At 45.3% G+C, this 27,614-nt stretch overlaps 1 protein-coding gene across 5 annotated transcripts in view; it reads left to right on the top strand.

The window, feature by feature from the left end:
• ITGA11 (integrin subunit alpha 11) overlaps window positions 1–27,614 on the top strand; it is a 100,470-nt gene that overhangs the window by 50,970 nt on the left and 21,886 nt on the right. For 4 of the 5 annotated variants that reach the window (XM_083184390.1, XM_083184389.1, XM_083184387.1 and 1 more), the window contains 10 exons: window positions 346–490; window positions 6,136–6,284; window positions 6,593–7,015; window positions 9,683–9,813; window positions 12,335–12,501; window positions 13,458–13,603; window positions 14,675–14,785; window positions 22,005–22,090; window positions 25,759–25,966; window positions 26,908–27,006. In XM_083184390.1, the coding sequence (XP_083040516.1) occupies window positions 346–490; window positions 6,136–6,284; window positions 6,593–7,015; window positions 9,683–9,813; window positions 12,335–12,501; window positions 13,458–13,603; window positions 14,675–14,785; window positions 22,005–22,090; window positions 25,759–25,966; window positions 26,908–27,006 (1,665 nt within the window). The remainder of the gene's footprint in view (window positions 1–345; window positions 491–6,135; window positions 6,285–6,592; window positions 7,016–9,682; window positions 9,814–12,334; window positions 12,502–13,457; window positions 13,604–14,674; window positions 14,786–22,004; window positions 22,091–25,758; window positions 25,967–26,907; window positions 27,007–27,614) is intronic. The other variant, XM_083184388.1, reaches the window with a different exon arrangement.

Here is a 27,614-nt window from a genome sequence, read left to right as displayed (position 1 = left end):
ACCATGTGCACTGCAGGGGGGCAGATGTAACATGTGCAGAGAGAATTAGATTTGGGTGAGTTATTTTGTTTCTGTGCAGGGTAAATACTGGTTTCTTTATTTTTACACTGCAATATAGATCTCACTTTGAAGTAAAACCCCACCCAAATCTAATTCTCTCTGCACAAGAAAAATCTGCCCCACCTGCAGTGCACATGGTTTTGTCCATCTAATAAGGATTTTGTCAGAAAGAGTGAATTAAAATAACCCCCTCAGTTATTTTAGGCATATTACTCTGTTATGTTACCATCCACACAAGCTGTTATCATCTGTGACATTGTAGCTAACTAAGGTCTCCTTCTGTAGGATGGGATATTACTTGGTGCTGTTGGAGCGTATGACTGGAATGGAGCTGTTTTAAAAGAAACCAGCGGTGGTAAAGTGATACCACGGAGGGAGTCCTACCTGAAAGAGTTCCCAGATGAACTGAAGAACCACGGAGCTTATCTCGGTAATAGGAAATATTAGAATGGGAGCCACACAAACAAATATGGCGAACATATAACAATATGGTGGTTAATGGCAAGTGGTGATGAAACTTCATAACACAATAGAGCAGGGGTTCTCAAACTTGGTCCTCAGGACCCCACACAGTTCACGTATTCCAGGTCACCTGCAGGTGCACAGGTGACTGCATTACTCATTGACACATTTGATAAGATCCACAGGTGGAGTTAATTATTTCACTTGTGATTATGGCCCTTATTCTGGTTGGAACGGCCGGAGCCGCATATGCGGCTCCGACCGTGCAGGCGAATCCCCGCCTTCAATACGGATCGCCACGGCCGTCCGTACGCGGACATGTGGCGGTCCGCATGAAAATGGCGGGGGATACGCCTCCACCATCTTGGAGCAGCCCCCTGCATTCGATGGTCACCGACCATCGAAGGCAGGGCCGCACGCTCCACCAGCTCCCGCACCCATAGACCTCACGGACACTTGTCCGTGTAAAAGCATGTATGGGGCCGGGCAGCTGACATCCGGCGATGTCAGATGCCCGCCCCCAACACATGCGTCACAGCCTCATTACCATGCATACGCCCCGCGTTTGCATGGGAACGCCCATGAAACGCGGGGCGTATGCATAGGGTAATGAGGCTTAGTAGCCCCTCACGCCCCTCTACGCCCCCTTTGCGGCGTTAAAAAAAAATGTGCGGCGATTTCGCCTGCACATGCGCAGAGTGCCCTCTGCACATGCGCAGAGCGAAAACATCGGCGGAACGGCCGCATGCGGCCGTTACCGCTTAGAACAGAATAAGGGCCCATGTGAGGAGATCTGCAAAACATGCACTGTGTGGGGTCCAGAGGACAGAGTTTGAGAACCGGTGCAATAGGGCAAGTTGTCTACTTCCCTTGAGTTTAAAACTAATTTGGGTTAGATTTGGGTTATTTTGTTTCTGTGCAGAGTAAATACTTGCTGTTTAATGTTTACACTGCAATTAAAATTTCAGTTTGAACACACCTCACCCAAATCCAACTCTCTGCACATGTTACATTTACACAGGCCTGTGTCCAACATCACACCCTCATTTCCCATCATACACAGCCTGGTGCCCAGCTCACCAGCATCATTTACATTTTGTCTTGACCAGTTCTACAGAGCCATGCCGCCCAAAGTCCAATGCCCACCCTATGTGATAAACCTTCTAGCTGCATGCCTGCTACAGGCATCCCAGTGTATAGTGATCGGTGTGTATTGGATAAATCGGAAGGACGGGGCAGTGCTCTGGGTAACCCATAGATCCACTCAGCTGCTCCCATCAGCTTCATAAAACAACTTGCTTCAGAAGAGATCTAGGTGCACTTGGGACATTGTAGACCAGGCATGGCCAAACTGTGGCCCTCCAGCTGTTGTGAAACTAAACATCCCAGCATGCCTTGCCGCAGCTTTAGCATATCCTAATATAAAAATGGTGGCAAGGCATGATGGGACTTGTAGTTTCACAACAGCTGGAGGCCATGCCTGTTGTAGGTGCACTGTACTACAATGGAGGATTGTGCTCCTGGCCCAGTCTATGCTGTGAGGTTTTATTGTAAAAGGTAATGAGCCAGAGATTGGCAACACTTGGACAAACCTGTCTGTTTATTCAATTGGAAACCAATGAGACTACTTTATGATATTAAATGGAACCAATCTTGGCAAGCAGACTATGCGCATAATAGAGTTTACAAACCTTAATCCCACAAAGCAATTCCCACTAACATAGAAAATGAATCTTTCATTTTTTCCCAGCCAGATTATGTCTCTTCTTAATGCCATTATTGGCTCATAGAATGTTTTCCATATTTTCCATTGATTTATTAAGTGCGTCCAATGCATCTGTAATATGCACAGTGTATACAGTGAATGGGAATACCTTTCCTATACAGTATGTTGTCAATACTGAAAATGAACAGGATTCCTTTACTCGCTCCAGGAACCCCGTATTTACTCCCTTACCTATATTATTTACATATACAGATGGAGCCCCTCTCTTTCATTGCCGGTGCTCGCCAGAACCTCCCCGCTGGCGAGTGCTGCAGAGAGGGACTCCATTAGACTGGTACGCGCGGCTGGCCTGCGGGACCCTGCCTGTCGCCACTTCAGGGAGACAGGCAGGGTTAGGGGGGTGTGCGGGGAGGTGGGGGCAAGGGTTGGGGACCGGCGGCTAGGCGATGGGGACACGGCAGGGGCGGGCTGGGCCGGGGGGCAGGGTGCCACATGCCCCCCAGGCCGGTCTGACTATTTACTGGCTGAGTTGGCTGTGTGCTTCTTGCACACGCTGCCGCAGCCATCCCCGCCGCAGCCGCCGGCCGCCTTCCTGTCCAGCAAACTCCTGCCGCTTAAATGTAAGTAGAGTAGCGACGGCCTCTCCAAAAATGTCCGCCGCCGTAGAGGAGACAGACACTAGAGATACTGCCATACCTCTAGTGTCTGTCAGAACTTAGAGAACAGCACTGCCAGTGCTACCCGGAAGTGCAGATTCGGGTAGCGCTGGTGCGCTATTTAAATGGAACCCATTGGTGACGTGCATGTACCCTGGCTCCCCCCTGGCAAGAACTATCACTCCCCATGGCAGAAATGAAACCCCTGGCAAGAAGCATGTAACCCCTAGCAACAAGTGACATTCCTCTGATAATGAGCATGTAGGTAAGCAGCAGTTATATAGTATAATATGTAATAGGCATTCTTATATTTAATGGGCATTATGGTATTGGCATTATGTGTACTGGGCATTACGGCGTGTGGCATTATGTTTTATGGGCATTATGTTGTTGGAATTATGTGTAGTGGGCATTACGGTGTGTGGCATTATATTTAATTGGCATTGCGGTGTTGGCATTATGTGTAATGGGCATTACGACGTTGGCATTATGTGTAATGGGCATTACGGTGTGGCATTATGTGTAATGGGTATTACGGTGTTGGCATTATGTTTAATGGGCATTGCGGTGTTGGCCAAGGGCGTAACTACCATAGGTGAAAAGGGTGCTATGGGGCCCAGAGCTGAAAGGGGCCCAGCTTTACAGTGTAACTAATATGTTTTATATACATTTATCACCAACAGTTGCTAAATAGGGGGCCCTTACAAACTTTTGCTATGGGGCCTATGAATATCTAGGTACAGTACGCCTCTGGTGTTGGCATTATGTGTAATGGGCATTACGGTGTTGGCATTATGTGTAATGGGCATTACGGTGTTGGCATTATGCTTGGGCATTACAGTGATGGCTTTCTGTGTAATGGGCATTACGCTGTTGGCATTATGTGTAATGGGCATTACGGTGTTGGCATTATGTGTAATGGGCATTACGGTGTTGGCATTATGTTTGGGCATTACAGTGATGGCATTATGTGTAATGGGCATTACGGTGTGTGACATTATGTGCAATGGGCATTACAGTGATGGCTTTATGTGTAATGGGCATTACGCTGTTGGCATTATGTGTAATGGGCATTACGGTGTTGGCATTATGTGCAATGGGCATTACAGTGATGGCTTTATGTGTAATGGGCATTACAGTGATGGCTTTATGTGTAATGGGCATTACGGTGTGTGGCATTATGTGTAGTGGGCATTACAGTGATGGCTTTGTGTAATGGGCATTACGGTGTTGGCATTATGTGTAATGGGCATTACGTGTTGGCATTATGTTTGGGCATTACATTGATAGCTTTGTAATGGGCATTACGGTGTTGGCATTATGTGTAATAGGCATTATGGTGTTGGCATTATGTGTAATAGGCATTATGGTGTTGGCATTATGTGTAATGGGCATTACAGTGATGGCTTTATGTGTAATGGGCATTACGGTGTGTGGCATTATGTGTAGTGGGCATTTATAGTGTAAATTTCTGGTGTATGAGTGTGGTAGGGAAGGATTGTTTAATCCTTGCTGCATACTAGTGGGGAGAGGGGAGGGTGGCGAAACGATGGCGATGGTGATGGGCCACTTGCTTGTGTTGCCCCCCAGGCTGAAAGTTGCCAGCCAGCCCCTGGGACACGGGGAGCGCTATCGGGGCGCGCGAGCATCTCATGGGCGTGCACCCTCTTCCGGCGGCTGCAAGCATGAGCTGTGCTCAATCTGTACTATACATATTATTTGACACAGGCATTTAATAGTAACATATGGTTAGCGCCTTACTTACTTTTCAGACTGAAGGCTGCAGAAATCATTCCATCATGGCCGCATGTGAGGGGATGTGTTTGAGTTTGGGGATTAAGGCGACGAGGGGCTCATTTCGCAGTGCGGCGCTTACCTATTTGATAGGCTACAAGTATATGCAGCCTAGAGAACAGGTCTGAATCAGGCCTAAGGGGTACTCATAATACTGGATCATGGGCATCTTGCGGGTTAATGCCCAGCTATGAATTCTGATCTATGTCTTGGAACATGGCTTGGAAAATTGTGTGGAGAAAATAAGTGTTTTATATCCGCAATGTCCAGGCTGGATCTTATTGCTTTAGGTTCTGTGGAAAAGAGGCCTGGCCCCCTGCCCGGAATCGTTCACCATACCACAGACCCAGCGCTTGCAGCATGGGGGAATGTGTGATTGCTGAGAGCTGATCTCCTGCATTAAGGATTGTCTTACCCCAATACTCTCAGCTTGTACAATAATGTTATGAAAGGCAGTGAGCCAGCAGCCTGGGGCCAAGATATCCATAGGAATCCTCAGGCTGCTCCTGCATCCTACCCCAAATTTTTCTCACCTTTCAGTATTAACTCTTTGTGCATTGGGCGTTGTGACTGGGCTGTTTATCAGGATCACTGTTATTGACTTTTAAGGAACACACAGCATGGAGACTGACCATGTCTAATGCAAAATATCTTCGCTTATGCAAACTGTGTATCCTATAGGGCAGATGTACCGAAGCTTGGCGAGAGATAAAATTGAGGTAAAGTCCCAACCAAAGACCTCCTTGCTGTCCTAGCCTATAAATTGTCAGTTGGGGGCTGATTGGTTGGTACTTCATCTCTCACAGAGACACTAACATATTTAATGGCAAATTATTAAATGTCACATGTGCGCTGTAACCAATAGCAACCTTTTATATACAGTATTAGATTTAATTTTGTAATTAGTGTAAGAAAAATGCAATGTTATCTTATAGCTTGCATTGAGTTACAGCACATGTATGTGCATCCCACGCCAATACTGTGTTATTAAGCAAATCTCCTTTTATTCTCAGTAATTTCATAAATTTGATAATTTGATTTGGTAATTAATAAATAGTATTCTAACGGGGATGATCAGAGGGGTGTCCCGAATCTCGACTGTTCGACTGTCCGACAGTCGGGATCCCGACCAACAGGGGCTTTCATCCCTCGTGGGGATCCACAACCCCCATAGAGGGAGAAGGGAAAATATGGCGAGCGTGGCAAACCAATGAGCTCGCAAGGGGCTTTTTTGCACTCGCCCACCCCCATCCCCCTGTTAGAGTACTGGGGGATGGGATTTGGATGTCGGTATACTTCGGTCGAGATCCCAACCGCCAGCCAATCATACCACACCCAATCAGAGTATGATGTTTTCTCATGCTATTGGTCATGTCTCACATGTTGCCCAGCACATTCTCAGCCCATGAGGTCACAGTTCTCTCTGTCTCTGCACAGGCTACACTGTCACCTCTGTGATGACCCCACAGCGTGTCAGGCTGTATGTGGCAGGGGCGCCACGGTTCAACCACACAGGGAAAGTGATCATCTTCAGCATACAGGGAATGGACAATCTCGTCATCCACCAGTCTCTTCGAGGACAGCAGGTAGTCTCACATGTCATTGTAGGGGACCCGGGTGATGCAGTGGGCCAGTTCCTATAGTGATAAAGAGAGGCGGAACTGGGATCATTAATGACTTTACATTGTATGTGAAATTGTTGAATTAAATATACACTGACTATGCAACTGAGTAATTATACTTTGGGTGATATTTATTATAATCCTCTACTCCCACAGTTTAGAAAAGGAAATACAACTTTTCATTGGTTGCTATTGTTCCATTTATAACCTTTCCATAAATGTCCTCCAAGATAAATCCAATATCGCCATTAAGCTTTTTTCCTTTCGGCTAGATCGGATCATATTTCGGCAGTGAAATTGACTCTGTGGATGTAGATGGTGACGGGGTAACGGATGTCCTCTTGGTTGGAGCACCGATGTTCTTCAGTGATGTCAGGGAGCGTGGCCGTGTCTCTGTGTATGTGATGAAAGAAGTGAGTATCTGTCTGACCATTGCTTCTGGTCTGTACCCTTCATATGGAATACTGAGACAACTGCGGTTGTTGTTACAGAAGCGGTTTGTTCCAGATGGCGTGCTACAAGACTGGGACAGCTCACAAGACTCCCGCTTTGGATATGCCATAGCCGCGGTGCCAGATCTTAATCAGGACTCATTCAATGACGTGGTGATAGGCGCTCCTCTAGAAGATGGACACAAAGGTGCAATCTATATCTTCCATGGGTTTAAGAAGAACATTTTGAAAAAATATAAACAGGTAAGAAGCTACTATAATACTACTACTGAATACAGCGTGCGGGTGCTTGGCAGCTGTAAAGGGGGTTTCCACTCCCATAAAATGTACAGTAACTGGCTGATCATTACATTCCTGACTACAATTTGCACTGAATTTATTGCTATATATTACCGTGTCTTCACAGCTACCAGGCAGCGTGCCTGATTCAGGAGGAGTTGTCATTTTGCGTCTCCTACTTATTTCAAACCCTTCCAATATATACAGTAATCCCTCCTTATTTGGGGCTGACTACAATGTCATCTCTGCAGTGGCTCCCCAGGATTAAACGCCCTCATGCAACGATTTAACACCCACTGGTCTCTCGCTCGCTGGCTATCTAGGATTTGGTTAATAAGCGTTTAATCTTGCCCCAAATCCATCATCTCTGACCCTATTATTCTGCAATCTGTCTTTTCCCCCTGGTTTATTACCTGTCTATTAGGAATATATATTACCCGTAACCTTAATAATATTTCCAGTGATACCAGTTCACCTCAGTTTTCGGACATTCGAGATGAAACTGCAATCCCAACCACAGATTTCTTTTCATTCCAAAATGACGTCAGTCCTCACTGCCAGACCTTTAACATCCTTTCAATATGTTTGCTGGATCATCCACTAGGGGGTCTGATATATACTATTTTTACTTTTTTGGGCGAGGAATCAGATTCTACCTGAGATCCTCATGAGCTGGCATGGGAGCTGGGCCTAGGACACCCTATGGGTACCGGGGAATGGGCCAAAATTTGGGACAGTGCTGCTTCCAGCTCTATATGTGTGAAGATTAAGGAACATGTATATACGCTACTGTATCACTGGTATTATGTACCTTCCTATGTGCCCAGATACTTCAGATAGGTGCTAGTGGGGTTACACAGGCGAGGGTACTTTTTTACATATCTGGTGGTCCTGTCTGAAACTTGCCAATATTTGGTGAAAAATCATCACCCTACTCTCATTTTGACTCCGCTATTCCTTCTGAACCCAAATACTTTCTACTTCCCTTAACTCTCCCCACTCTTACCTGGCACCAAATGACAAGTTCTGTCACATAATATTTGCTGTATAATGTCAAAAAGTTTTTGACTGGAAAAAGCCCTCTCCGGTGGAGTACGTACCCACCCCGGTCCTCCTCCGTCACACAGCAGTTACCGCATCTGACGGCTGTCTTCCCCCGAGCGGTTAGCAGACCAAGTGTTAGTACTTCAGTCCGCACACGGTACTCCTGCCGGCTTGGTGAATTCAGCCAGTCAGTGTAGGTATACGTCCGGTGCCGTACGAATCAGGCTCCGGGACGATACACACTGCTCAGCATTGTATGCTCAGATTGGAACCAGTCCTTTAAGACACAGAGTGTCGGTTGGACTAACAGTAACGCTCTCAGTTAATGTGTCAATTTTCTATGAAAGTGAGATATCCTACAGACACATTGGGGGAAATTCACTAAAGGAAATTTGTAAAAAAAAATAAGTGTATTTGTATCCAGAAATACACTTATTTTTGACATTTACTATCCCGAAAATACGGCAATTCGTATTTGTATTGATGTGCTATCAATACGAATACGAATTGCCGTATTTTCGGGATAGTAAATGTCAAAAATAAGTGTATTTCTGGATACAAATACACCTATTTTTTACAAATTTCCTTTAGTAAATTTTCCCCATTGTAACAAGCACCATCCCATTCAATGATTGTATAAAATTTAAATAGACGGCTATGTTCGCCAGCCAATAATAAAAATACCATTGGGGAAGACACCACAGTGGGGACCTGCTGCGTGAGGATTCAGTATCCTTTTTAATTAACACTGTCCGTGTCTTTATGTGTATTTTTTATGTCAATATTTCGCAATTGTTTTATGAGTTAATTGAAATAAAAGTAACATTTTATATAAACCTTTTCTAGTGCACCACATAGTGACACCCTTTCCTCCTTCCCACCAAATTGCTTCAATTATGTCTGTAGTAGCACCCCCTCATCAATAACCACCTTATAATAATAATACATTACGGTGATATCTATTAAAAAATGAGGGCCACTAAAAGTATTACACATTACTCCTCAGTGCAAATGGCACTGATCCCCTTTTTTTGTGTGCCTTTATTGTAATCTGATTTACCGTGAGATTCTTATTGCTACTGTATTTTGTCATGTCCAATCAATTTTATGATTGTGATTCATTCAATAAATTGTGTTTTTTGTTTTTTTTAAATGACAACTCACACAATGTGTTTATAGGGAAAAGGGAATGGGGGGACAAGTGCACTGGCGTAGGAAATCTAGAAGTAGATGTGCCTGGAAAATTTTGTGCATGTATTTTGCTATACTTTACCATCTGACACCGCAGCCAGGCCGCCCATGTTTGGGGTTACAGTGGGAGTGTTGTATGATGTCACACATCATACAACACCGCCCCCCCTTTTTTTTTCGAGGTGGGCCCAGCACTCGAGGCTCCTTCCCCATGGGACTCATTGTAGGAACCCTGAACTTTGGTGGTTGTGTTTACAACCATATGACATCCCTGAATTGACAGAGCTGTATTTGTTGCCTCCCCATAGTACCATGCTGTATTTGTATGTTGGGGTATGTTCCTTCCTAGCTGTGTGTATTAGGAGTGACCCTTGTTCTTGATTTTCTCCCTTACAGCGTATTGCTGCCACCGACCTGTCTCCCCAGCTGGTATATTTTGGCTGCAGTATTCATGGGGAGATGGATATGAATGACGATGGCCTGGTGGACCTGGCAGTGGGTTCCATGGGAAATGCTGTTGTGCTTTGGTATGTGGATGATACTGTACAGATACAGCTGTGCTAACTTTCATATAATTGATCAATTGCTTTAGGCATTAAGTTAGGTAATTAAACTAATTGTTAATCCCACCCAGTCGCTGCCTGTACCAAGTCCCGCACCAAGAACCTCTTTTCTCTGTCCCGTGGGGTTTCTAGACAAATCAAGCACCCACAATGAAGAACAACAAAAGCCCACACTCGCAGCTTACCGAGCGCTTGAGACACTGCCCGTCCGAAAAGGCCCGTCGGCACATGCACATAATAGAACATGCGCAGTCCCCAAAACATCGGGACAGGGCCAAACTCGCACAATTGGGAGTCAACTAGAATAACTCCCATAGTGATGTTTATTATATGGGAAGAAGTAGTTCTACAGAGCTCTACAGTGACCTCTACAAGGTGAGCCCTCTTCTGTTGGGACCTTGATTTCTTCTGGAATGGTCTCAACAGTGCAGAGGAGATTGGTATCAGAAGACCCTGTGTAGAACCCCAGTCTGAACTGCTAAACTCCACTGTAGACCAAATGATCCCAACCCATTTCAGTGGTTCTAAAATTCTGAGCAACAAAAAGGGGGTTTTGCCAATCGCACTGGAAGGTAGGAGTTAAATACACTTGTTGGACCCCTTTATTACAGTAGAGGACAGTATTAACTGTGGGGTGTGCTGCCTAAGGACAATGGAAATGTAGCAAAAGAAAAAGGAAGAGATTGTCACATGTAAGGCGCACATAAAGAGAAAGAGATTTATAAAATATAACTTTTATTTCTTATTTTAAGAACTGCGACATATAAAACACATATAAGGGTAAGACAAGGTAAATATAAAAATGGGGAATGACCCCGCGTAGTGGATCCCCTCTATCCCCAATTTATCTGTTGTGATGCGTTTGTACTAAGTGTCAGACAGGCTAGGCGCATTAAACAATATTTCCTTTGTTTATTAATTTTTGATAGGGCGTAAAAATATGTATAATGTGCTGTTTCCAGCTAATGGGCCCAATTGAGCAGACAGATGTTTATTGTGGTATAAAACACCTCAGGTACCTGGCTATTTTATTTGCAAATAATTTGCAAATAAATTGGGGATAGAGGGGATCCACTACGCGGGGTCATTCCCTATTTTTATATTTACCTTGTCTTACCCTTATATGTGTTTTATATGTCGCAGTTCTTAAAATAAGAAATAAAAGTTATATTTTATAAATCTCTTTACGTGCGCCTTACATGTTTCCTTTTTCTTTTGTTCTAAAATTCCGTCCTCAGATCAGGTTTTCCAGGTCACCCAGCAGGTGCACAGGTGCAGTCATTACTCACTGACACATTTTAACAAGATCCACAAGTGGAGCTTAGTATTTAATCATGATTCTGTGAGGAGACCTGGAAAACGTGAACTGTTGTTGGGCCCTGAGGACTGATATTGACAAGGTGTGTTATGCTGTATTTGAAATTCACTGGTCTAACATATTCACACTGCCAGTGCAGACCCAGATGTACAGTGTTTTAGAATGTCCTAACCAGTGGCAGATTTTAGCTACTGTATGGACTGTAGGATTGCTAAGTAAAATCTCCCACCCAGCTCAGTGTCAGTGAAGCCAGATGCAGTCTGTGAATACCCTGGCTTCACTGTGACAGGCAGTGATTTGCTATTGGAAGGCCCACTTGTCAGTAACAGACACAAAAGGCAGTCCCATTGGGAGATGTTTCAGTCTAGGCTGCGATACATAGAGAGCAGCGGCGTAGCTACGTTTTGGGCGCCCCCCCGCCCATTCAAACCCCCCCAATCCCCCGCAGCCTTACCTTTCGCGCTGGTCCCGGCGGCTCCGTTCTTCTGTGGAGGACCACCACAAAATGGCCGCCCCCATACAGCAGTTTCAGAGAACTGTGTGCTATATGGGGGCGGCCATTTTGTGGTGGTCCTCAGCAGAAGAACGGAGCCGCTGGGACCAGCGAAATAGGTAAGCCTGCGGGGGATTGGGGGAGGTGTAACTATAGCACCGCAGCCCCCGGCGCCCCCATATGCACAGCGCCCCCCCCCCCCCCCCCCCCGCGGTGGGGTGCTATAGTTACGCCAGTGATAGAGAACTGGCCTTCTGTAGGAGGCCACTCCCTGCCTTATTGTGCGCTCAATCTGGCTTTTATGGGCTGCAGTCCATAGAAGACAGGGCTTTAAGCATGTACAGTCACACTGTGGTGACTGCGCCATTCTTGGCACCTGCCAGATCTGTTGAGCAGGTGCCATGTCCCAGTGCTGGCGGCTGTCTTCTCTCCAGGCAATGGGGGTATCGGCAGCCTCCAAATGTAAGTAGGAGCCATCGCTGGTCCTTACACCATGGAATAGAAGGAACCATAGTCTACTGTATAGACTACCTAATATAAATCTCATAGTGACCTCTATTTTCTCTTTTATTGACACTATGTTCAGTCTTCTTTCTTCTGGGGTTCTGTCCCCTGATGCTGACTATGTGTTACTTGGCTAGCAACCTTTGACCCTTCTGTGTTCTACCTGGCAGGAGTCGCAGCATTATACAGGTTAATGCCACCATCAGGTTTGAGCCTCCAAAGATCAACATTTTCAGTAAAGAGTGCCACAGGAATGGGCGAGAAGCCACTTGCATGGCAGCATTCATCTGTTTCGCCCCGATGTTTAAAGCGCCCCAATTCTATGGGCAGAGTGTGGGTCAGTGCCATTTTTTATAACACCCCAATTGATATAATGATTCTTAACTGAATGTTTTTTTGTGGTGGAACAATAAGGGATACATTTACTAAGATGGGATTTCTATTGAAGATGGGATGTTGCCCACAGCAACCAATCAGATTCTATCTATTATCTTCTAGAAGGTGCGAAAAAAAATGAGACCTAGTAATCTTATCTCATCTTAGTAAATTTACCCCAAACAATGTATTTATATTGGTTCATGTCATAGGTGTCAGTCACACTGCTCTCTCCTGGCTCAATGCTACAACAGACTGTCATACAGCAATTACTGCTACTTTTTTGCTTTGTGGAAACATTATTGTTGCACTCTGTAAAACAGTTACCCCTTTACCTCCTGAATTAGAGAAAAAGGTTGACATGAAAATGGTCGACGCCCTATTGGTCGATTCATATTGGGCAGATCCTAAATTTGGGACAAGATAACCCAAAAAAATTAGGATGACCATTTTGGTGTTGACCAGTGGTGGTCTTCAGAGTTGGGGCTGCAGCACAGCTTAAAATTTAAATATCCCCATCAAATGCCAGTGAGTCAGTTTGGAATGGCAGTTGATGGGAGTGGGTGTGGCTCCCATATTTGAATTTCGAACTGTGCTGCAGCTCCTCCTCTGTAGCGCCACTGGTTTTGACCATTTTCATCTAGAACTTTTGTACCTGTCAACCATTTGTACCTGTCAACCATTGTACCTGTTACATCTGCCCCACCTGCAGTGCACATGGTTTTGCCCATTTTGAGAACACATTTATACTGCGATCAGATCTGAATAAGGGCCCATGTGAGGGGTTCTGTACTAGGCACTAGCTATAATAGATGATGATGTCATACAGAATACAACAAAGACAGGTTGCAATAAGATTAGTATTCCATCTTGTTGACATGTCAGGTAATATTGCTCATGTCCGTTATGTGTTTCCAGCCATTAAATACAACGTCACTATTGATGAGCGGAGATACACGCCCCGCGCTGTTATTGATGACATTGGCGGAGACAAGCACTTCATTAAAACAATCAGAGCCACAAGTGGGCACAACCAGTGCCAACAGCTCAACTTCCATGTCTTGGTGAGTGTGACACGGGGGTTTTGGGTTTATTCTGGCACTGTGGAACCATTATTTACTTATTGAGGGAACAAAGTCATGATCCCAAATGAATCGCTGATCCCCATGACATAATCTGCATTAGTATACAGTAGTATTAATAGTTCATTTTATACAGCTACGGGGCATGTGTACGTACAGATGGAGCCGCCGCCATTCTTTGCCATGCGTTCGCCAGATCCCTTTCACTGGCGAGCACTGGCGATAGAGACTGGGAAGCGCGTGCATCCCACGCGCACGCGCGTCCCAGTATCATGGCGGCTGTGCAGCGTCTCCCTGCCCATCTCCGCTTCAGGTAGACACTGCCCAGTTTGGGGGAATTGGGGTGGTTGGGGCGGCGAGGGGGACCGGCGGCGACGGAGGAGGAAGCAGCGGGGACCCCCGCCAAGCTCCGTTGCCACGGTAGCTGGCCGCTGGTGGAGGATGGCGGTAGAATCGCCATCCCCTGCAAAGATGCGCCCGGCTACATCTGTGTCTATCTACATGGCGTAGGATAGAACACACAGACTGGGGTTGTTTAAAGGTACAATACTATACTATCTACCAGTGCAAGCTAGACAGTCATAGGAAAGTCTACATCTCAATGTGTGGCGAGAGATAAAGGGCCTGATTCAGACCTGTTTGCTAGGCTGCGTGTAATTGCATCCTAGCAAACAGTAAACTCCGCCCACCTCCCAACTGAACGCCTACCCCCTCGACACCCGAATCCCGTCGCTAGCATGAATGTACGCAAACGCATCCCCTCAAATGTGACCGAAAGGAGGAGAAACCATTTGATGGTTGAATGGAATGATTACTTCAGCCTTCGCTCTCATAAGAGTCCATACTTACTTTTCAGATGCCTGTAGATCGCCAAATTGGGGTCGCTGACATCATGTGATGTCAGCCAACCGCCCCAAGCAGGCATTGCCGCGCCTGAGTTCTCGGGGGAACGCCCAGCATTTTAACGGGGACACCCATAAAACTCTGGGCTTCCCCTCCTCAAATAGCTCTCTTACAGCATGTTCTTTATTAAATGTGACCTTTCCTCTGCAGGATACAGCGGACTATGTAAAGCCAATCACCTTTTCCCTGGAGTACGACCTAGCATTTCCAGAGCAAGGACCTCTACTGGAGGAGGGCTGGCCAACATCTCTCAAGGCTATGGTATGTTTGGAATAAGGCAAAGAATGACATTAAAAGTCGTATATTGTCGCAAATCTTCAGTAACAAATTCCAGGGTGCATTCATTATTTTTTTTCCAAGAATCAGATCCATATTTTAATTCTGCAAAAAAAATTCTCTAGAAACTATATAACTATATTGTTATATATATATTTTTTAATAATAATAATTTAGTGTGTTTGAATGTTCCCACCATCTCCTGCAGGTCTCTGGAATAAAAGTTCTCTTTAAATAAATATTTGAGATGAAGCAGAGGTGGAAGTTAATGCACAGCCAACGGTGACTTTGTATGCTGCGGATGTGCCATGTTATACAAAATCACATGGCCACCTTAACATATAGGCACACTGGGCAGCTGCACAGGGCCCCTCAATTCTGGGGCCTTTAGGCAGCTGTGGGTGGTGGTCACACAATCAGAGTGACCAGGCAGCATTCTTCACCTGCCTCCCCAGCCTAAAGCTAGACAGCGAAATGCTGTCAACATGCTATTGGTGGCTGGCTGGAGCAAACTTGCCTACTTTGCTAAATGTTAGGGGAGTACGCAAGGAGGAGGCTGATGTGATTAAGCCCCGCCCCTTTCCACACAAAAAAAAACTATGTGATTCACGGATCTCCGGGGATGGGGCAGGGCTAAAATGACTTGAAATTATGTGATTTGTGTTATTTTAACCCCGCCCTCTTCCCCTTAAGGCACAAATTCCAGAATTTATCTTGGCAGGCAAAGGGGTGAGGGGGCTCCGGAAAGCATGTGGGAGATTTGTCCACCTTCCCAGGGCAGTGACGTGTGGTGAGGTTAATGGCTGGTGAGGCACCCGGCCAAAACCACACACCGTAATGCCCATTACACATGACAACACACACACCGTAATGCCCATTACATATGACAACACACACACCGTAATGCCCATTACATATGACAACACACACACCGTAATGCCCATTACATATGACAACACACACACACCGTAATGCTCTTTACATATGATGCCACATACCATAATGCCAATTACACATTGTGTCACACCCAGTTATGCCACTGACAACCATTTTATGTCCAAAACACCAAAAATGCCCCTTACAAGTTACACCCCACAATAAGACTCCTATGTTCACCCCCACCCAACACTATTTTTTTAACCTGCTTAACGTTTACCCCACATCCAGGCTCATTTCACCCCCTCCAATTCCCCCTACCAAACTTCAGTCACTCCTTTCTTTGACCCCCAAGGCATTGTTAATCTGGGCTCCTTCACTCCCAGTCCTCAGTAGCCTCCACAGTGATCCTCCTCCCCGCACCCTACAGCAGCTTTTAATACTTACTAATATCAGTAGACAGGGCAGCGCCCCCGGTCAGTCACCGCTGCTGCTGGGCTCCGCTGATCTCCTGCTGCTGGGCTCCATGTGCAGGCTGTCCACCACTGGTGTTCTCTTGCACTGCGACTCGTGTGCAGGAGCCGTTGTGTTTGCCTGCTGCACCCGGCGCGGGCGGCTTTATTCTTGCGCGGGCAGTGGCTGGGACTCTAGGAGGGACAGCATCAGCATCAGCTTCGGTGAGAAAAAGAATAAAAACCTAAATGACAGCAGCATGGCTTTAGGAACGGGGATAAGTGTGCTGCTGTCAGTGATCGTGGGGGGGGGGGGGGGGGGTCCAACGGGAGCTGGAGTTCTGTCACTGGACAGTTGGATGTACTGTCAGTCCTGCCGGTGCCCAATCGCATTGGTTTCAGTGACAGGGACGTGCTGATATAGTGGCTGAAAGCTAGTCCCTGTCACTGCGGCACCTGTAGCGGTGCCGCTTCCAATAGGTTTTTCATGGGCTTTTACAGCCATCTTCTTGTCCTCGCCCCCTGCACGCCCTCTGCTCCCAGCATTTTGTAATAGACAGCTGGAGGCATTGATTTCGGTGCCTCCGAAATCACTTGAAACATTATGTGGCATTGAAAATGTTTAGATTAATATAAAGAATATACTTATGAGACAGAATATGTGTCATAAGAATCTTCTTTGTATCGTTTTAATCATTAATGACAGGGGAGGCACTGCCTCCCCTGCCTCCCCTGACTGCACGTCCCTGTCCCAGGGGGTCAGGAGGAGGACCCGATTTTCGGGAACGTCCAGGTCATTCCGGGAGGGTAGGCAGATATGGGCTGGAGCTATCCACCAATCAGAGTGCTGACAGCCATTCACTGTATGAAAGCATATAGGGAGATGGTACGGAACCACAGGAGAAGCAAGTTCTGATATATTTTTTAATTTGATCCCATGAATGAGTGTGTAGGGGACCCACTGCATTGCTTTGCCCAGGGCCTCGCCCTACAAAATCAGCAAAAGGTGTCTTAAGTATAGACACCAACCGCAGGCTTCTGTGATCCATTGCTGCGTCCAAAGATAAAGCGCAGGTCAGTTGCATGAGTAACCTTCCGGTGGAATCACACCGCCGGAGCCAGTGAGGTTGGATACAGCCACTGGCTTTAGCAGGCCCAGAAAACAGGGCTGACAAGCTCCCAACGTCAGCAGCATGTCAGTCATGCAGCAGCTTTTGGGGCACTGCATGTGGCCTCGCATGGCGTAATGTGCAGATCATAAAACATTGGAGATTAAGGGCCTGATTCAGGTTCACTCGCAAAATACATTTGGTTTGCTAATGGACAAAACCATGTGCACCGCATTGCACTGTATATCGCAGTGTAAAAATAAAGCAGTCAGTATTTACCCTGCACAGAAACAAAATAATGCAACAAAAATCTAACTGTCCATTAGCAAACCAAATGTGCTTTGCTAGTGAACCTAAATCACCCCCTAAATACGTAATTAACGGGACTCTCTGAGTCAGGTCACCACCTTTTACTGATCTAAAGTCCTCTTCCACTGTAGCCTCTGGACACTAGACCCAAATCACTAAAACTTGTATTTCCTATTCAGTGACTGAGGATTTATCATTTTGACTCACTAGGAAGTTATTTTTTGATGCTTTCCAAATTGTTTCCTATTCTGTACTCCTGAATTTGTCAAGTATTTTGTAACAGTAATCTGCCAAAAAGGGGTGTGGTATAGCACACAGACAATGTCTTATATCCCCAGGGCAGGTGCCACAGCCCCGGGGGGAGGTGATGAGGCGCCTGCCACCAAATCCAGGTGTGTGGGGGGGGGTGAAGCAGGCACGGGCACCAACCCCGAATCAGGGAGTGGGGGCGGCGGTAGGAGCTTGATGCGGCGGCCGCCGCTGAGTTCGGGGAGGGGGTGGTGATGGGAGCTTGATGCCGCAGAGTCAGGGAGTGGGGGCAGCGGTAGGAGCTTGTTGCGGTGGCCGCCACTAAGTCCGGGGGGAGGGGGTGATGAGTTGGGGGGGTGGTTGGCACCGGGCACCGCTCACCTAGCTCCAATCGAGGGTGGAGAGCTGCTTCCAAATGCCGCCCTCCAGTGGCCGGCACCCTAGGCAAATGCCTAGAGCTCCCTAGTGGTGGCGCTGGCCCTGTATATCCCCTATTACAGTTATATTGCTCAGATGAGAGCATTTCCATACAATCACACAGAGCTACAAATTTCTGCACATTGCTTATATAGGGAATAAATTATTGCAACACAAATCCGGCTTCTGCAACTGATTATTTTCTTTCCAAATTCAATTTTCTATCATGTATTAAAATGTTGCCCAATTCTGGAATATATCAGTTTCCTAACTAGGAGGGGTCAGGGACAGTGACAAGAGCAAAGCTGAAAACACTGTGCATACAGCCTTTGTATATAACTCTCTGTCAGAAGAAGGGTGTGTGGATTAAAAGATCGACAATTGATAGGTAGACACCATGTGGTCGACATGGAAATGGTCAACATGGCTTTTTTTTAATAACTATAGAAGGATAGGCAAAAAATCGGACACTTAGGCTGCCTCAATCTTGCCAATAGGGGAATATTCCCTTATGTCTCAAAGAAATGATCAAACAGAGGTATTTAATACCCCTTTCACATCGCACTTTTAAAACGGTATATTGCCGTTTTTTTCCATTTTAAAACGTTTAAGGCTGCAATGTGAAAGTGCCAAAGTTGATTTACCGGTTAAAGTTAACCGGTATTTCAACACAGTTAAAAAGCAGAGTCCTACACGTTTTAAAGTCGTTTTTTGGGCAGTTTGAACAGCTCTATTTCAATGGCTTGAAACGTGTCCCTTGGGGGTTAAACGGGTTGAATGTTTGAATGGTATTAAATGATTTTTAAAACGGTTTTCACCTGCAATGTGAAAGGTCTCAAGGCTCTGACCCGTTTTAAAGTCCCATTTAAGAATACTGTGTCATTACCCATTTCTGCAATGTGAAAGCAGTATTAGGGAGATGGCGCTAGGCTAGTGTAATCATAACCGATCTTAAATATACTATTTACATACAATTCTTATAATCTACATTAGATTTGCACTACATAGTCATTGCCGCCCTGTCTATCTGGGTTTTGATTTGTGCTGCCAGGGGAGCGCGCATCTTGATCGCAAGGTAAAAAAACCTGTGCGATCTGCATACAATTTTGACTATATAGTCAAAATTTAATGTCAATCTCACCGTGTACACAGCATTAATCTGTTCTTCCCTTAGAAAAATCACGGATAAATATTTAAGAACGATTATGATTACACTAGCCTAGCGCCATCTCCCTCCCCTAAAATACCTCTGTTTGATCATGGCTTTTTTTATATTTAACCATATGTAAGCCAAATTTGTAGGAACGTGTACCCTCACTGGGTGCTTCCCTCCCCACACTTTGGGCATGGTGCTTCCCTCCACTACCACTGCATACAGCGCAGGTGACATTTACTAGTCATAGGGCCTTATGAAAAAAACAACAAATAATTTCTGTTGACCATATGTGTGTTGACAATTGTCAAGCTAACCTTTCAACTGTCAAACTTTAGTACCTGCCGACCTAATGCATGTCGACCATGTGTTGTCGTTTACGGTATAGATGACAGACAATGTCTAGGTAAACAGTCACTAGGTTGACCACTAATGGTCGAGAGTGACAAGGTCAACACTTAAGAATGGTCGACATACCCTAGGTCAACATTGACAGAAGATCGACACAAGCTTTATGTCGACATGAATATGGTCAACATGTGTTTTTCTCGTGTTTTTTGGTCGACATATGTTGACATGTACACCAAATACGTTTACCACGTCCCCTCACATGGCTCTCTGTGCTCACCATACTTCGGGACACGGTGCCTCGCTGCACTTGGCACACTATTGTATTCTCACTCTATGCTCACTTGGATAGTAAAGTATGAAAAACCACCTTTAAGTACATCATAAAGGGGCTGATTCAATCCAGCGCAGTATATGATGTGAAAATAGTACATCTTCCAAGCAAGGCTGAAGTTTCCCTGATTCTTTATAAGTGCCTGCTTCCCTGGACCGCATAAAAAGTGCAGGATTTGGGGAGTGATTGTCGGTGTGCAATAAGCTTCCTGGTGCACAATTAGGGGCCCATTTAATAACATCATTTTTACTAAAATAATGTGAAAAAGGTTTTCACACCCTTTTCACATTATTTTAGTTTCACCTGAATGTTTTAAAGGGCTTTTAGAGCAGTTTTTGTGGGAAAAAAATGCTCCAAACCCTTTAATTAAAAAAAAAAATTCCCATAGTTACATTGGGAAAGTGATCTGGCCAAATGTACTAAAAAGAAAAAAGTGAAAACAAAATCGCATTTGGCCCTGTGATAATATCGCCAGCTTCAGCTGTGAATTGGTAGCTTTTGCACAGCTTTTGCACAGCTTTCTCTGTTCCTAGGCAGAGAAAGCTGTACAGGAACCGGGCCACAGTGATCAGCTGTGTGTGTCCCCGAAGCACCAACTTGGCCTTGGCCACAAAAACAGCCACAATCTGCTTGGCCATGCTGCCCTCAAATCAGAACTGGGGACCTCTGGGCCAACAGTTGTTTGGTATCTGTCAATGTAGATCCTGAATTCATCGCCACTGATGATATCCCTGACAGAGTTTAAACAACCACCATGAAATCTGGCCAGCAGGTTGTGGCACCATGTCAACCCAGTCTCCTTCTCCTCTCACGTTATCTGATGGGGCACCCAGCATATAATATCCTTGCTCGGGCCAAGCTTTTCAGGGAGTATCGAGCAGATGGATACCTACCTCCTTCTCTAACTGGGCCATAGTCATCCTGGCATCCACCTCAACTCTGGCCCACCCACACCTCCAACATTGTTGTCCTCGGTAACTGCATACACAGGTTGGCTGAAGGTCCTCGTCTGTCTCGGTTGCTGAAATTCTGCTAACCACTCTTAACGCAGTCATTTTGGATGGTGCTTCATCCCCAAAAGCAGCTCGCAGTCGGTCAATACTCTTTTGCAGATCACTCTTGCAGTTGTAGAAGATCGTGGCTCTCCAGTGGCCTCTGAGCTCCACAATGAGTATGTAAGGAAGAGAACATGAGTATGGTGTGCAGTGCTACTTACATACAATGCTGTGACTAGGGATGCCAATCCCGACATTGCCACCCTATCTGTGAGCTGACATTTCACAAGAACTTTAGTCAGAGGCTGCAGTTCACAAGTGGACAGTCAGGTTCGGCCTACTCTTCCTAGGTACCGCACACTCCTTGTATGGCAAGAAAAATAATCTATTAGCATATTACAGTCATTCTGAATTACAGTGGGACATGGAGTCCATGGGGGTCAGGCAGATTCATTTGATAAGAGTTGATTTCACCTAATTACAAGTTCAGAGTGGAAGTAACCTTTTAGCGATCACCCTACATTTTTATGGGGAAATAACATAATTGCAAAGTGTCATTGGTTTTTAATTTGCAATGTGAAGAAGTGAAGATCAGCCCCTGGCATTTTTTAAAACACAATTCTCTTTCAGTATGTACATATCTGCAATTGATTATTTTCTTCCTAAATGTAATTTTTCCACCATTTATTTATTACTGTATGTGCCAATTCTGGCAATTGTTTCCACACATGGGGGTGGTTGGGGGGATTAGTGACAGAAATGAAACAAAGCAGATTGTCCTGTATAGGGATTGCTGCCAGGGATGTGGGGCTGTGATGTTCATTACGAGCAACTAGAATGATGTAACAAGAGACAAGAGCAGCCTTAATATACCCTTCCAACTGTACACAGAGAATGGAATCCTAATGGTCATTATTTTGTTGCTTGGATGTCTTGTGATGATGCTGTCTCTCCCGCTTCAGGTTCCGTTTTGGAATGGATGTAGCCAGGATGAGCGCTGTGTACCCGACCTCTTCCTGGATGTGAGACACGATATCCCGACTGCACTGTGAGTGTGAGCAAATAGAATGGGGCCTCTAGAACATATGGCTCACAATCAATACGGGTGGCAACAAGAGGTGTATAGAATGCCCGTCCATGTTGCAATACTTTATTTTTCAATAGAAACACTTTCCAAACCATTCACATAAACCTTCCTGTATTTCAATCATGACCCTGCCTGGCAATATTACAAGATGTAATCAATATTCTGTATCACTATGGCCCCTACACAGGGAGCGATGTAGGGGTGTTTTAAAAGCGATTTAGAGCCAGATGTATCAACCGTTGGGCATAAGTTTAGAATCCCTAATACTTATGCACTATAAACTTAGCTTCTACTGGTTCAGTAGGTTCATACATTTCTATTGTCACTTCATTCCATGGTTATTCCTAATGTCCTTATCAGGGGCGGCTCCTACTAACCTTTAGGGGAGGAGGGGCCATTACCTCTGTGCTCAATGAGGAAAGCCAGCCCCGGTTTTTGGCACCTGTGATGGATCTGGCAGGCCCCCAGGACTATCAAAGAAGCTGAGGTGCTTCATACACATGTGCAAAACACCTGTTCCTATGGACTGCATTGGCTGCAACCCATAGAAGCTAATATAGAAGCAGAATCTCTGCTAATCACAGTCTGGTCTGGTAGTCCCAGAGGGAGAAAACATCTGATAGGTAAGAATTCCAATAGGAAGTCACGGTATGTCACAGTGACGCCAGGCTAGACATGGACTGCATCTGTCTCACTGACACTTCGGGGGGAACTTAATAGGATGAGAGATTCAGAAAGTGAAAGATTTGGTAAGAAATCTCCCAATTTTTTTTTTTTTTAAAGCGGCAATCATTTACACTGCAAAACCAGTTTGATTGTGAATTGTAAGTGATTGCTGCTTTAAAAACCCTGGAGATTTCTTACCAAAACTCTCACTTTCTGAATCTCCCATCCTATCAAATTTCACCCTTTTTTTAATTTTTCTGAACACTACTTTATTCCCAGTCTGTCTGTACCCTTCTTTTCATAGAACCATCTTGACCTTTCTCACCCAAAATCATTCTATCACTATATTCCTATAGCTCATAACACCTGCTAACCAAAATTCACAGTGTGCATGGAAAAATTCTAGATGTATTTATTTTTATTCTTGAACTATCTGGAAAAATGTGGTGTTTTTTATGGCACATCATCAGGGTTTAATGATTTTTTTGTTGGGAAAACGACTTATTATTGATCATCTTGGGTGTGTTAAACAGCTTGTGTGTTTTTCATACATATGGGGCCTTATTCAGTGATGGGTGATACAGTATGTTGAGGTTGTACGCAGTGGAGCATGCATATATGTCGCACTGTGTATGTGCCAGGATGGTCTTGCAATGGCAGTTGCAAAGGGGATTAATTTGCAAAGTGATTGACAGGCATGGACATTTGTGGGGGGTAACAGGTTATCGGCTACTCAAACACAGGCGCATCATGACTATTTTGGGGGCGTATCACAGCTAGTGAATTCCATTCTGCGTGCAGGAGCAATGGCACCTTACGTCAGCGGCCATGCTGTGTGACTATAGGGTTACTCAGAAGGTCAATTATCGTCCGATTTGTGCGTCTGGCGGTTGTCTTAGTAGTCCAATGGGCGTCTGAATACAAATCCATGGCGGATTTGACATTTGCATATTTTCACACAACCCCTGTATATTAACCCCTTCCCTGACATTCCAGAGAATTTTCCAGGCTATGCTTCAGTGCCCAGACTGGAAAACCCGGAAAATTCTCGGGATTGCCGCTGTCTCCGCTGGGCAGTGCCGCTAAACTCTTCAGTGCTCCCCAGCTCCGGCTGCTCGGCCGCGCCTCCCCGCCCCCCCCCCCCCTCCCGGCTGTGTGCGACGTGACCTTGTAGCATCACGCCACACACAGCTGGGTTGCCGGGGGGCAGGGCTGGGCAGCGGCTGATATACTGCTCAGCGGCGCTGCCCGGCCCCAGGAGAGACAGTGGTGGGAGCGCTCCCTCTTAAAAAGAAAAACTCGCCCAGTGGGAAGCGCTACCTAAAAAGAAACCACCACTGAAGGGGTTAACTGGCAGCTGTGTCCGCAACTATGTACTATGTACATCTATGAATCAGGCCCATGGCTTGGTGTGTATGATATATTACATTATCCATTTACTGATTAAGTACACAGAATAGATGAATCGCACCCTTCATTGGGATGCTAATTCCTGATGGTCTGACTAACCCAGAGCAGGAGCTACGGAGCGCACGCCAGTGTTATGTAACCGTTTCCATCAGTCCCTCTGCACGCTAACAATAAGACAGCGTAGCACATGGCCAGATGTGGGGAGTATAGAGTTACATACAGGACCTCCTATGTCTGGATGAGATACCTTCCCTTTATTTAATGGGTCTCAGCAGTGACAGAAACAGAGTTTAGCTAATGGGCCACAGACCTAATAAACTAATTTATCCCATATGAAAACCAAACGTGATTGATTCACAAACATGTATGTAAAAGTTCCTACACTATGGAAACAACCCTGGCCTCCAACATCCCTATTACCGCCCCAGCTGGCGGAATGGCAGGGGGAACTCTACCACCTATCAGTTATTGGGGTACTTTACATTTACTGAGCTTTCTCTTTAATAAAACTTTCAGTGGATAGTTTTAGTATTTTCGCTTATGTTATAGTTTCCTAAGAGCAATCTTCCAATGTGTCATTTCACAAGTAAATTTAAGGACCGAAATGGAAAATACTCTATGAACTCTGGAAACAGCACAGTAATGTATTTTGTACAGTACTGACACAGGTGCACGGTTTTATGATTATGTGTCAGGACTCGGAGAAACACAGATGTGACTCCAGCATATGCTTTACAGCGTTCAATCATTCTTTCAATTTACTGCTACACATTGGGGCCAATTCAGACCTGAATTCTGCCCTGTTTTTTGACGGTGGTGAGGGGATGTGTTCTCGTACACATCCCCTCGCATGCTAGCGAGGGGATGCGGGTGTTCGGCGGGGCGGCGCTGGCCTATTCGCTAGGCTATCAGTATACGCAGCCTAGCAAACAGGTCTGAATCAGGCCCATTGAGTGCTGCTTATTTAGTAACCTGGGCCTGATGTATTAAGCCTGAACAAGTGATACGGTTGAAAGTGATAAAGTATCAGCCAATCAACCCCTAACCAACATTCCTCAAACAGCCTGCAACATGACTGTTAGGAGCTAATTGGCTGGTACTTTATCACTCTTTATCACTCTCCACTTAAGGCTTAATACATTTGTCCCTATATGCATTATATACAGATCGATGTGCTGTTACCTGTTACAGGGCCAGATTCTCTAAGCTTCAAAAGTGATAAACAGCCAGCCAATCAGCTCCTGTCTGACATTTTTCAAACACAGCCTGTGACATGTCAGGCAGGAGCTGATTGGCTGGCGGTTTATCACTCTCCATTTTATCACTTTTGAAGTTTAGAGAATCTAGCCCACAATCTATAAGGTGTTGGCTTTTCTTTTCTAAGCTGCAAAGGAAACTTTAAATGAGACCTTAATTAGTTGCTACTGTTGTGCACCATGTGATGCCTTGTTTTCTTACTAGTTACTATAACAACAGGTTATTGCATCATGACCGTGCAGTACATTTTGGTAGTGGGGTCATCTTCCTTCTTACACTCTCTGCTCTGCTCTCAGGGAGTACTGCCAGCACGTCCTCAGAAGATCAGCTTCCGACTGCACTGCCTTTAAGCACTCTTTCGACAATTCTGTCTTCATCATTCAAGGAAGCAGAAGGCGAGTGGCCTTGGAGGCGACATTGGAAAACAGAGGGGAGAATGCGTATAGTACCGTACTCAACATTTCCCACTCACGGAACCTGCAGTTTGCCAGCCTGATTACCAGGGTAAGTGCTCTTAAGCCTCTGGCAGAGGCCATCTATTCAGGATGCTCCAGTTTTTATAGAGACACTCTGAGAGTGGGAGGGTCTTAGCAGATGACACGGAATGTGAAGAAACACATAACTTTCCAGAGAATTCAGTGATAATAGAGGTTATAATATTTAGTGTTCCCCATGGTTATCTTTGGTGTGTGTGCAGGAATTAAGTTGTAGTGAGCTTTTTGTATGCTAAATATTACTTTTTAGTGTAGTAGTGGGCCACAGGAGGCACAGGGTAGAATGCATTTGGGTCACATGACATCACCGTGGCTTGTACTAATTTCCCAACCTTGAACATGTTCCCAGTGATTCTGATGACACATAATGGACACAGGCCATTCACTCGGTGTAGCCAGACATAGTTTAGGGTGTAGGGTTTTGTGAAGACTTGATTCTGTTGCAATGATATCATATTGCGATCCAATGCTGTTCTGCTAAAGTCATTTAAAGACTATTGTGGAACCAAGGGCTACTTGTGAGGCCCAGACAAATATCATGTTGCCCATTCTTGGTGCTGGGATTGTACCGATTTAGCTCATTTATGAAAGAGCAAAAGCAAAACCCACAGTGTAATATTGCCAGAAACAGTGTAATGTAGAAAACGGCTCTCACAGGACTTATTACACCGTCAGAAGAACGTCCTCTACCAGTGTATGAGTCCTGGATTTGGACTTCTGTCAAATGGTCTGTTTCGGCTGTTTTGTTCATTACACTTCATTGCACATTCCTGAAATCCTATTGCGGTAAGTGTTGTCGCTGCTCTATTTATATCCAGCATGAAACATAGACATATGTAATAATAGATATTGTTGCCTATGTGTACCTCCTTCAAAATTTGCTATCACGGCCCACTGTGGCTTACTTGTCGCACTGTCTGGTAATGGTAACTCTCTGCGTTTCTCCTGTAGGAGGAGTCAGACATTAAAATTGAATGTAAGAGTGATGACCGCATTCCACATTGCAAAATCTGTAACATCAGCTTTCCTTTCTTCAGAGCCAAGGCCAAGGTAGGCAGATACTGATTGGCATGGTCTTTATAGCTATGGCTGGCATACCAGCACAGTATGTTGAAGAAGTAGTCTTATGATGAAAGTTCCACCAATGATGGCATGTATTATATAGAAGTGTTCCATGGAAATTTGTGTTTGTGTATGTGAGTGTATTTCCTGTTTACAGACTGTAGGTGGCACTACCAATATTGCTGGATTTAAATCAATCTGGGCGGAACCTTCCTGTGAGGCTTGCGATTACAATTTGCTTCTTGTGCGGTTTTTATTTTACATCAGATTTGTCACGTGCAATCTATCCTACTGTGATCCATCTGATGGGATAAATCTGAAAGGACATTTATTTTTTACCTGCGATGTACACATGCAATTCTTCAGATGGGATGGGCTATTACCATATATACTTTCCTCAGTAACCGCATGCGATTGCATCACAGGTATACAAATTCACTGCAATGCCCGCCTGATCTGCGATTGAGATGCGGGGTGCACGGGAGCGCAGCTGTCATCGCAATCGCAGGAAAAGGGACATGCGATGTGCCAGTCTTCATGCAATCCATCGCAGCAATGCATCTGAATGGCATGAAAACATATCGCACTAGTGGGTG

Source organism: Crinia signifera, chromosome 4 (assembly GCF_055691185.1).
Source record: "Crinia signifera chromosome 4, ASM5569118v1, whole genome shotgun sequence".
NCBI lineage: Eukaryota > Metazoa > Chordata > Amphibia > Anura > Myobatrachidae > Crinia > Crinia signifera.
This window is presented reverse-complemented; position numbering and strand designations above follow the sequence as displayed.